The sequence below is a fragment of the Orcinus orca genome, chromosome 8 (genome assembly GCF_937001465.1).
Source record: "Orcinus orca chromosome 8, mOrcOrc1.1, whole genome shotgun sequence".
Taxonomy (NCBI): domain Eukaryota; kingdom Metazoa; phylum Chordata; class Mammalia; order Artiodactyla; family Delphinidae; genus Orcinus; species Orcinus orca.
Genome location: NC_064566.1, coordinates 63,696,765 through 63,709,313, shown reverse-complemented (window position 1 = coordinate 63,709,313; position 12,549 = coordinate 63,696,765). Strand labels below are relative to the sequence as shown.

At 37.7% G+C, this 12,549-nt stretch overlaps 1 protein-coding gene across 1 annotated transcript in view; it reads right to left on the bottom strand.

Moving 5' to 3' along the window:
- TMEM135 (transmembrane protein 135) overlaps positions 1-12,549 on the bottom strand; it is a 245,376-nt gene that overhangs the window by 206,604 nt on the left and 26,223 nt on the right. The window contains exon 2 of the mRNA XM_033431910.2: positions 3,525-3,652. Within this exon, the coding sequence (XP_033287801.1) occupies positions 3,525-3,652 (128 nt within the window). The remainder of the gene's footprint in view (positions 1-3,524; positions 3,653-12,549) is intronic.

Below are 12,549 nucleotides of genomic sequence, written 5' to 3'. Positions count from 1 at the left end.
TTTCTTTCCTTCTGCTAACGTTGCGTTTTGTTTATTCTTCTTTCTCTAGTTCCTTTAGGTGTAAAGTTAGATTCTTTATTTGAGATTTTTCTTGTTTCTTCAGGTAGGCTTGTGTAGCTATAAACTTCCCTCTTAGAACTGCTTTTGTTGCATCTCATAGGTTTTGGATCATCGTGTTTTCATTGTCATTTGTCTCTAGGTATTTTCTGATTTCCTCTTTGATTTCTTCAGTGATCTCTTGGTTATTTAGTAACGTATTGTTTAGCCTCCACATGTTTGTGTTTTTGCATTTTTTTCCTTGTAATTCATTTCTAATCTTGTAGTGTTGTGGTCAGAAAAGATGCTTGCTATGATTTCAATTTTCATAAATTTACTGAGGCTGGATTTGTGACCCAAGGTGTGATCTATCCTGGAGAATGTTCCGTGTGCACTTGAGAAGAAAGTATAATCTGCTGTTTCTGGATGGAATGTCCTATAAATATCAATTAAACCTTTCTGGTCTATTGTGCCATTTAAAGCTTCTATTTCCTTATTTATTTTCATTTTGGATGATCTGTCCATTGGTGTAAGTGAGGTGTTAAAGTCCTCCACTATTATTGTGTTACTGTCGATTTCCTCTTTTAGAGCTGTTAGTAGTTGCCTTATGTATTGAGGTGCTCTTATGTTGGGTGCATATTTATTTATAATTGTTGTATCTTCTTCTTGGATTGATCCCTTGACCATTGTGTAGTGTCCTTCCTTGTCTCTTGTAACATTCTTTATTTTAAAGTCTATTTTATCTGATATGAGTATTGCTATTCTAGCTTTCTTTTGATTTCTATTTGCATGGAATATCCTTTTCCATCCCCTCACTTTCAGTCTGTATGTGTCCCTAGGTCTGATGTGGGTCTCTTGTAGACAGCATATATATGGGTCTTCTTTTTGTATCTATTCAGTGAGCCTGTGTATTTTGGCTGGAGCATTTAATCCATTCATGTTTAAGGTAATTATCGGTATGTATGTTCCTATTACCATTTTCTTAATTGTTTTGCGTTTGTTTTTGTAGGTCCTTTTCTTCTCTTGTGTTTCCCACTTAGAGAAGTTCCTTTAGCATGTGTTGTAGAGCTGTTTTGGTGGTGCTGAGTTCTCTTAGCTATTGCTTTTCTGTAAAGCTTTTGATTTCTCCATCGAATCTGAATGAGATCCTTGCTGGGTAGAGTAATATTGGTTGTAGGTTCTTCCCTTTCATCACTTAATCATGGCACTCCCTTCTGGCTTGTAGAGTTTCTGCTAAAAAAACAGCTGTTAACCTTATGGGAGTTCCCTTGTATGTTATTTGTCGTTTTTCCCTTGCCACTTTCAATAATTTTTCTTTGTCTTTAATTTTTGTCAGTTTGATTACTATGTGTCTTGGCATGTATGGGACTCTCTGCACTTCGTGGACTTGGGTGGCTATTTCCTTTCCCATGTTATGGAAGTTTTCGATTATAATCTCTTCAAATATTTTCTCTGGTCCTTTCTCTCTCTCTTCTCCTTCTGGGACCCCTATAATGCGAATGTTGTTGCATTTAATGTTGTCCCAGAGGTCTCTTAGGCTGTCTTCATTTCTTTTCATTCTTTTTTCTTTATTCTGTTCCACAGCAGTGAATTCCACCTTTCTGTGTTCCAGGTCACTTATCCGTTCTTCTGCCTCAGTTATTCTGCTACTGATTCCTTCTAGTGTAGTTTTCATTTCAGTTATTGTATTGTTCATCTCTGTTTATTTGTTCTTTAATTCTTCTAGGTCTTTGTTAAACATTTCTTGCATCTCCTCAATCTTTACCTCCATTCTTTTTCCAAGGTCCTGGATCATCTTCACTATCATTATTCTGAATTCTTTTTCTGGAAGGTTGCCTATCTCCACTCCATCTAGTTGTTTTTCTGGGGTTTTATCTTGTTTCTTCATCTGGTTCATAGTCCTCTGCCTTTTCATTTTGTCTATCTTTCTGTGAATGTGGTTTTTGTTCCACAGACTGCAGGATTGTAGTTCTTCTTGCTTCTGCTGTCTGCCCTCTGGTGGATGAGGCTATTTAAGAGGCTTGTGCAAGTTTCCTGATGGGAGGGACTGGTGGTGGGTAGAGCTGACCTTTGCTCTGGTGGGCAGAGCTCAGTAAAACTTTAATCCATTTGACTGCTGATGGGTGGGGCTGGGTTCCTTCCCTTTTGGTTGTTTGGCCTGAGGCGACCCAACACTGGAGCCTACCTGGGCTCTTTGGTGGGGCTAATGGCAGACTCTGGGAGGGCTCACACCAAGGAGTACTTCCCAGAACTTCCGCTGCCAGTGTCCTTGTCCTCACAGTGAGACACAGCCACTGCCTGCCTCTGCCAGAGACCCTCCAACACTAGCAGGTAGGTCTGATTCAGTCTCCTATGGGGTCACTGCTCCTTCCCCTGGGTCCCAATGAGCACACTACTTTGTGTGTGCCCTCCAAGAGTGGAGTCTGTTTCCCCCAGTCCTGTCGAAGTCCTGCAATCAAATCCCACTAGCCTTCAAAGTTTGATTCTCTAGGAATTCCTCCTCCTGTTGCCAGACTCCGAGGTTGGGAAGGCTGACATGGGGCTCAGAACCTTCACGCCAGTGGGTGGACTTCTGTGGTATAAGCGTTCTCCAGTCTGTGAGTCACCCACCCAGCAGTTATGGGATTTGATTTTACTGTGACTGCGCCCCTCCTACCGTCTCAGTGTGGCTTCTCCTTTGTCTTTGGATGTGGGGTATCTTTTTTGGTGAGTTCCAGTGTCTTCCTGTCAATGATTGTCCTGCAGCTAGTTGTGATTCTGATGTTCTCGCAAGCAGAAATTATATTTCTAATTGCAGTTAAAATATACCTGCAGAATTATTTGGGGTAATACTAACTGGGTAACATTAATAGTAATATAATGTGAAGTTAGTATTTTAACTTGACAAATTAAATAAACTAGTTTGGGTTTCAACAATGTGTGGGGGAGAAGATAAAAAGTAAATATCTAATAAACATGCTAAGTATATCATAACACTAAAAACTGAATTCTAACTGCATGTATATTGTATGAAGCATGTGACACAGATAATGCACTGCACCAGGACCAAAAGTTTCATCAGTAGGATATGCCAGAAATTTTACAGATAAACACGAGCATTTTATAGTCCTTTTGAAGTCCATTCACTGCATACAGACCTAAGCAATATCATGGACAGTTGCTTTGAATTCCTAATCTATGAAACTGAAAAGTTAAGAAATTCTCATTAACAAGTCAGTAAATATAGTGGGCCTCAGAAAATGTATGATACATTAAAGCACTTTTGCTATATAATCACAGCAATAATTTGAAGTTTATATTACATTTTTAGGCCAAGAGGCCCACAACTCCTGGTTTTACAAGCATTCTTTGAGATAAATAAATGTCATTTCACACAGAGAAAAAAATACACAAGCAGTGACCTGCACAACATTTATATAAACATCTGTTTGTTTCAGTTTCAACAAAGGAATTTGTATTAACCACCAGTTCTGATTATGTGTACCAACCTTAAAATGCAAAAGAAAGCCATAAACAAGGCCCCATTAGCAGTCAGAAATGAAGCAGATTGTAGGATCTCAGGGAGCAGTTTGTGTAAATAATAATCTAATTTTCGTTTCCGGAGAATTGCTGCAATCTGGAAAAAAAGAATTAAAAAAGGCTCTTTTGTTTAATATAACCAACTTTTCCCACTTAAGTTAGTTCTTATGTGGAAGATATTGAAATAACAGCATGTATTTAAAAATTAAAGTAAAAACTCTAGTATTTTACTGGCTCCTCTATGAAAATTCAATTTCTGGGACAGAAGACACTTTAATTTATTGAAAGTGTAATGGGTAAAATAAACACCTAGAAATTACAACATGGATCATATGATAAATAACCTCCAAACATTGAGATAAATATTTATAACGCCTTAAAAAGTTTTAAACTGGGGCTTCCCTGGTGGCACAGTGGTTAAGAATCTGCCTGCCAATGCAGGGTACACGGGTTCGAGCCCTGGTCCGGGAAGATCCCACATGCCGCGGAGCAACTAAGCCCGTGCACCATAACTACTGAGCCTGCACTCTAGAGCCCGTGAGCCACAACTACTGAGCCCATGTGCCACAACCACTGAAGCCCATGTGCCACAACCACTGAGGCCCACGTGCCTGGAGCCCATGCTCCGCAACAAGAGAAGCCACCACAGTGCGAAGCCTGCACATGGCAAGGAAGAGTAGCCCCCACTCGCAGCAACTAGACAAAGCCCACGCGCAGCAACAAAGACACAACGCAGCCAAAAATAAATAAATAAAATTTTTTTAAAAAGTTTTATACTGAAAAATAAAATATATGTTTAAATGGAAAAACTAAAGTCCAGTCAAATAGAAATTGAATGCTAAAACAAAACTACATTACAGATACTATCAGCCTGGATATTAGAAAATTTCAATGATAAAAACCAGAGAAATTCATTCATTCACTTTCACTGAGAAGGGGATATGAGCTAGATTAGGAAGAACAGTATAATTCTCACAGGTGACCAGGAAGAAATGCTTTTCTATCATGATGAAACAATATATCAAAGGAACAAAAGTTAAGAGGGCAGAATTAGGGAATGAGGGAGGGAATGTAAGAAATGGCAAGACTGACTTGAGAAAAGGAAGACCAGAGAACTCTGCATTCACTTTTCACCATTCTAGACATAACAGCTTCCCTATGGTCAGGGATCAACAAATCTAATGGCCTCTTCTCAGTTCTTTTCTTACTCTACCACTTAGAAGCCTCTGATAATTTCCTACTTCATTCAATTAAACAAGCTGTTATTAAGAACTATGCCATACACAGGAAAAACAACAATGAATAAGATCTAATCCTTGCCTTCAAGGAACATAAAAACTTGATAGGGAAATAGATACATAAACAATAAACTACAATAAGGCAGTGTGGTAAAAGCTATACTAGAAGAAGGAGAAACTGCTACAGAAATACATATTAGGGAATAACCAAAAAGGAGATGGGACTGGACAGGTAATAATGCCCAGAAGATAGATCTTGACAAATAGGTAAAACTTTGACAAAAGAGAAGTTTCTATGGTTTCTGTGACTTCATTGTTTTCATTCTCCCATGATATCTTTAAGTGCTATTCCTTTGTTAGCATTTCTTCCTCAGATCTCTACTCATTCTATCTACAACCTCTCCCACAGCATCATCTATCATGTCAAAGTAGGAATTCCAATATAACCCCTTCTATTTTTTTTTTTTCATATTTGGCTGCATTGGGTCTTCGTTGTTGCACACAGGCTTTCGAGTTGCAGCAAGCGGGGGCTACTCTTTGTGTGGTACGCAGGCTTCTCATTGCGGTGACTTCTCGTTGCGGAGCACAGGCTCTACGTGCACAGCCTTCAGTAGTTGCAGCACGTGGGCTCAGCAGTTGTGGCACGTGGGCCCTAGAATACACAGGCTTCAGTAGTTGTGGGCTCAGTAGTTGTTGCTCACGGGCTCTAGAGCACAGGCTCAGTAGCTGTGGCACACAGGCTTAGCTGCTCCAGGCATGTGGCATCTTCCCAGGCCAGGGATCAAACCCATGTCCCCTGGATTGGCAGGCAGATTCTTAACCACTGCACCACCAGGGAAGTCCCTCCCCTAAATTCTTAATGCATACTTCAAATGTCTATTGGACATGTCAATAAAGACATAGCACAGACATCAAAAAAAAAAGAATGTCCAAAGTAGAACTTATTATACTTCCCCAAAATGCTTTTATTTCTGATTTTCTAACCTCAAGTAATAGTACCACATGCACCCAATTACTTAGAAACAAAATGTTGGTGTCATTTTCAGTTACTCCCTGGATCCTCAATCATCTCCTCAGTTCTAATGGTCTCCTAGTATCTTCAGGTTTTAGAATGTAATGTCTCTTTCATTTTAGACTCAACAATGGGCAGAATATGGTACTCTGTTATATATTCAAGTAGTTACAGAAAAAAAATCTCCTCTGTTCCTGGAAAGGAAAAAACAAAACTGTCCCTATTTGCAGATAACCTGATTGTCTACACGGAAATTCCCAAGCAAGTTACATACAGACACACACACACCTCCTAGAACTCATAATGCAGTTTAGCAAAGGCAAAGGATATAAGATAAACATACAAAAGTTATTTGTATTTCTATATTAAAAAAATGAATACATGGACACCAAAATTAAAAATACAATAGAATTTATAACTCCTCAAAAAACGAAATATTTAGGGAAAAATCTACAACACTTGTATATGACTTGTATACTGAAAGACACACAATGCTGATGGAAGAAATCAAAGAACAGATTAATAAATGTTCATAGATAGGAAGACTCAATATGGTAAAGATGTCAATTTTCCCCCAAAGCAAAATACAGGTTTAACACAATTTCTATTACGATTCCAGAAAAGGTTTTGTAGATGTAGACAAGATTATACTGAAATTTATATAGAAAAGCAAAGGAACTATAAGAGCTAAAACAACTTTGAAAAAGTGAAAAAAATGGGAGGAATGAGTCTACCCAATTTCAAGACTTATTATATAGCTACAGCAATCAGGTTTTGTGATATTGGCAAAAGGATAGACAAATAGATTAATGAAATAGAATAGAGAACCTAGATATAGATCCACACAAATATATCCAACTGATTTTTGACAAGGTACAATGGAAATTCCATAGAGGAAAAATAGCTATTTCAACAAATGGTGCTGGAGCAAATACATATCCACAGGCAAAAAAAAAAAAAAAAAAAAAAATTAACCTCAGCCAAAGTCTCACAGTTTATACACACTTTATACAAAAATTAATTCAAAATGTATCAGAGACATAAATCTAAAACTACAAAACTTTTAGGGGAAAAAAAATCAGGGAAAATCTTAGGGATCTAAGGCTAGGTAGGCAAAAGCGCAATTCATAAAAGGAAAAATTATAAATTACACTTCAGAATTAAAACTTTTTCTCTGTGAAAGACCTGTTAGGAATAAAAATCCTAGCTACAGAATGGGAGAAAATACTTGTAAACTACACAGCCAGCAAACGACTAGTATCTAGAATGAAGAAAATCTCAAAACTCAACAGTAAAAAAATGAACAATCCAATTAGAAAAAACAAATGATATGAACAGATATTTCACCGAAGAGAATGTGCAAATGGAAGATAAGCATATTAGCCATTAAGAAAAAGCAAATTAAAACCACAATGAGCTATCACCATAGAACTGTCAGAATGATTAAATTTAAAAATACTGGAAACACCAAATGCTGATAAGGATACGGAGAAACTGGATCTCTCATGCATTTGTTGGGGGAAATGTGAAATGGCAAAAGCATTCTGAAAAAGTTTGACAGTTTCTATAAAAACTAAACAAGCAACTATCATATGACCCAGAAATTGCCGTCCCGAATGTTTACCCTAGAAAAATGAAAACGTACGTTCACCCAAAATTTGTGCACAAATGTTTATAGCAGCTTTGTTTGTAATAGTCAATAAATGGAAACAACTCCTATGTCCTTTAAGAGATGAATGGTTTAAAAAACCGAGGTGTATCCATACCATGGAACATCATTTAGCAATAAACAGGAACAAGCTAGTGATACATGATACAATACTGATGAATTTCCAGAGAATTATGCTGAATGGAAAAAGCCAATCCCAAAAGACTACATACTATACTATTCCATTTACATAACACAAAAAATGACAAATTTATAGAAATAAAGAATAAATTAATGGTGACCAGGGGTTAAGAGGAGGTGGGTAGGTGGGAGGGGTGGTATTGCTATAAAAGGGCACAAGGGATCCTTGTGTTGATGGAAATGTCCTGTATATTGACTATATCAATGGCAATTATTTTGGTTGTGATATTTTACTATCATTTAGCAGGATGATACCACTGGGAGAAACCAGATAAAGAGCACAGGGTATCTATTATTTCTTACAACTGCCTAAGAATCTACAATTATCTCAAAATTAGAAGTTCAATTTAAAAAAAAAAGCAGTCATCAACATAGCCAATGGGCATATGAAATATGCTTAGCATCACTAGTATTCAGAAAACTGCACAATAAAATATCACTCACACACACACCAGAATGTCTAAAACAAGGAGAAATGACAATGCAAAGCACTGTCAGGAATGAAGTAACTAGAACTTCACACATTGCTGGTGGGAATGTAAAACTGCATACTTACTTCAGAAAACTGTTATTATCTAATGAAACTAATTGTACACTTATCCTACGATCCAGCAGTTTCACTCCTAGGTATATATCCAAGAGAAATAACTGCTTATTTCCACCAAAAGTCAGATTCATAACACTATCTGTAATTACAAATACTGCAAAACACCTAAATGTCCATTAACAGTAAGGTAGATAAATTGTACATATTTGCAATATTGGTAAATCATACTGTACAGTCTACTGTAAGAAACAGGGAAAATCTGACACAACACATGGGAAGTAACCTAAGACCTTATTAACACTGTGCTGTAACCCAGAGCTTCCAACCAGGGTTTACAAGTGGCCAAAAGATTGATCCTCTCAACAGTCTGGGTAGCCAGGCCAGGACTAGGGTAACAGAGCAAGGTGATAATCATCTCTGTTTTCCCTAGAGTGCCACACAATTATTATCATTTTCTATGTACATCACAGCATGCTATAGTGTGAAAAAAGATTAGAAGCACTGATCTAACCAAATAACATAAAAGTAACTGTACTAGTCATGTAGGAATTGTAAGGGCACATGAACACATGTATAAAATCATTACCAGACATCATCCAACAACTTCACAAACATCATATTGTATAGCAAAAAATGTTGCAGTGTTCATATGCTTTTTCCATGTCAATAAATTCCGTATGAATTTTCCAAATATGCATACATTTAGCTCAACAACAAAGTATATAATAATACTATGATAAAAATATATATTTGTATTTATTTATTTATATTCATATAGCTTTTGAAGACAATATAATGACCAGGAAAAAAATGAATCAAAATAGGTAAAGTGATAAGACAGACTACAAAACAATATTTTCTAATGAACATATGGAACAAACACTAGAACATTATGAACTGGTTATCTTGGTAATAGATTATTTTAATCTTCTTTTTGCTTTTGGGTATTTTCTAGACATTCTGCAACAAACATGTTACATTTATAAAACTGGTAGAAGGGGAATAAGTATGAGAAAGTGTGGATTAATTATTATAGAAAAAGATCTGAATAGAGAATAGAAATAATCAGCATGATAAAGTATAAAATAATCAGGAGATATGATTTTTACTCTTAGTTCTACAACATTTTATATGAATGCTACTTATTTCAATGCTGTTTAGATTTCATCTTCCTCATTTATCAGATAAAGAGGTTGACTTAAATGACACAGGTGACATCAGTAAGATGGCAGAATAGCAGTTTCCAGCACTCATCCCCTTGCAGAAACATCAATTTGAACAAATACTCATGTGCAAAAATACCTTCACAAGAGCTAAGGATTCCAGGTGAGACATTAAAGCATCCAGGTGGAGTGGAGAAATAAGAAAAGATGCATTGAAGAGGGTATGAAAAATAATCACATATTACCCACATCACCCAACCTCCAACCCCAGGCAACTCAGCATGCAGAGAGACACCCACCCAAAGAAGGAAGAAGAGTGAAGTGAGCGCCCAACTTCACCACAAACCCCAGCTCCAGGCCTGCCAAGTAAAATCAGGCATCAGGCCAGGCCACACAGATCCAGGATTCAGAAGTAGCCCCATGGACTCAGACTCCAGGCCTATCCCAGTGCCATGCCAAACCCCAAGAAACCAGGTTCCAGGCTTACCCCATGGATCCGTTTCAAGCCCCAAACTGAAGCCGCAAACACCAGGCCTGCCCAGGTAGACCCAAGTATAAGGTGCACACCAGTGAACTCAGGCTTCAGGTCCACCCCCAGGGACCAGAGTAGCCCACCTGAAAACTCCAGCAGCAAACCCATCCACAGACTCCACCAAATGGCTTTCATTGGCTTTCACTGCAGAAGCCCAAGTGTAAAGACTGGAAGAGGTGCCTACTTCTTCAAATGAACAGGCACCAAAACAAGGCCACAGAAATACAAATGTTCAGGAAAACATGACACCAACAAAGGAACAAAATAAAACACGAGTAACCAACCCTAAAGAAATGGAGATCAATGAACTGCCAGACAAAGAATTCAAAATAGTTGTCTTCAAGAACTGCAGTGAGCTGTAAGAGAACACACATAGACAACTAAAACAAAATCAGGAAAACAGGGGCTTCCCTGGTGGTGCAGTGGTTGAGAGTCCGCCTGCCGATGCAGGGGACACGGGTTCGTGCCCCGGTCCGGGAAGATCCCACGTGCCGTGGAGTGGCTGGGCCCGTGAGCCATGGCCGCTGAGCCTGCGCGTCCAGAGCCTGTGCTCCGCAACGGGAGAGGCCACAACAGTGAGAGGCCCGCGTACCACAAAAAAAAAAAAAAAAAAAAAAAAATCAGGAAAACAATACATGACCAATATGAGAAGTTAAACAAAGAGATAGAAGGAAGGAAGAAAGGAAGGGAGGAAGGGAGGAAGGAAGGAAGGGAGGGAGGGATGCATGAATTCTGGAGCTAAAGAGCACAATGACTAGACTTGATCAAGCCAAAGAAAAAAAATCAGTGAGCTCAAGACAGGTCATTTGAAATTACCCAGGCAAAAGAACAAAAAGAAAAAATATTGAAAGAAAATGAAGAAAGCCTATGTTGAAATTATGGGATACCATCAAAAGAAATAACATACACATTGAGGGAGTCCCAGAACAAGTAAAGAAAAAGGAGCAGAAAGATTATTTAAAGAAATAATGACTGAAAACTTCTTGTATCTGGAGAGGAAAATGGACATCCAGATCCATGAAGCCCAAAGAATCCCAAACAAATTAATTACAAAGAGATCTATTTCTTCTTTTTCTATTTCTTCTTTTTCTATTTCATTAATTTTGAGAGGATGAATGTTCACTAATCCCATTGTGATAATCATTTCATGATGTATGTAAGTCAATCCATTATGCTATACATATTAAATTTACACAGTGCTGGATGTCAATTATTATCTCAATAAAACAGAAAGAAAAAAGAGAGATCTTCACCTAGACATATTATAATCAAATTCTCAAAAATCAAAGACAAAAAGAGCATTTTGAAAGCAGTAAGAGGAAAGAAAACTTGTCACATACAAAAGAACCCTCATGGTGGGAGTGATAAATTGGGAGATTGGGATTGACATATATACACTATTGATACTATGTATAAAATATATAACTAATGAGAACCTACTTTATAGCACAGGGAACTCTACTCAGTGCTCTGTAGTGACCTAAATGGGAATGAAATCCAACAAAGAGGGGATATATGTATACATATAGCTGATTCACTTTGCTGTACAGTAGAAACGAACACAACATTGTAAAGCAACTATACTCCAATAAAAATTTTTTTAAAAAAAGAAAATATTAGTAAATAGAATTTAGCAACACATAAGGAGAATTATATACCATGGCCAAGTGGGCTTTATTCCAGGGATGCAAGGCTGGTTCAATTTATAAAAATCAATCAATGTAATTCACTATATTACCAGGCTAAAAAGAAAAATCACATGGTTATATAAATCAATATAAAAGCATCTGACCAAATTCAACACCCATTTATGACAAAAACTTTCACAAAAATAGGAACAGAAGGCAAATTCAAGTTGATAACTACAGCTAATTTCTACTTAATGATGAAAAGACTGAATGCTCTCTTCCTAACTCTTATCAAAATATCAGCAAGGTTCTTTGTAGATATAGAGAAGATTATTCTAAAGTTTAAATGAAAAGGCAGAGGAACTAGAAGATCTACAACAATTTACAATAGGAAGAATAACGTAGGCAGAATCAGTCTGCCCAATTTCAAGATTTATTATATAGCTACAGTAATCAAGACCCATAATAGGAAAAACTGAAAAATCAGACTTTATCAAAATTTAAAACTTCCTTTACAAAGGAAGAAAAGAAGCAGTATCCATATAAAGAGGATGAAAAAACAAGCTACAGACTGGAGAAAATATTTTCAAACCACATATGCACAAAAGGACTAGGAACTAGACTCTATAAAGAACTCTCAAAATTCAACAGTAAAAAAAAATAATCGGGGCTTCCCAGGTGGCGCAGTGGTTAAGAATCCACCTGCCAATGCAGGGGACACGGGTTCAAGCCCTGGTAGGGGAAGATCCCACATGCCACGGAGCAACTAAGCCCGTGCGCCACAACTACTGAGCCTGCACTCTAGATCCTGCGAGCCACAACTACTGAGCCCACATGCCACAACTACTGAAGCCCGTGTGCCTAGAGCCCATGGTCCACAACAAGAGAAGCCACCACAGTGAGAAGCCTGCACACTGCAACGAAGAATAGCCCCCGCTCACTGCAACTAGAGATAGCCCGTGAGCAGCAACAAAGACCCAACGCAGCCAAAAATAAATATAAATAAGTAAACAAATTTATTTTTA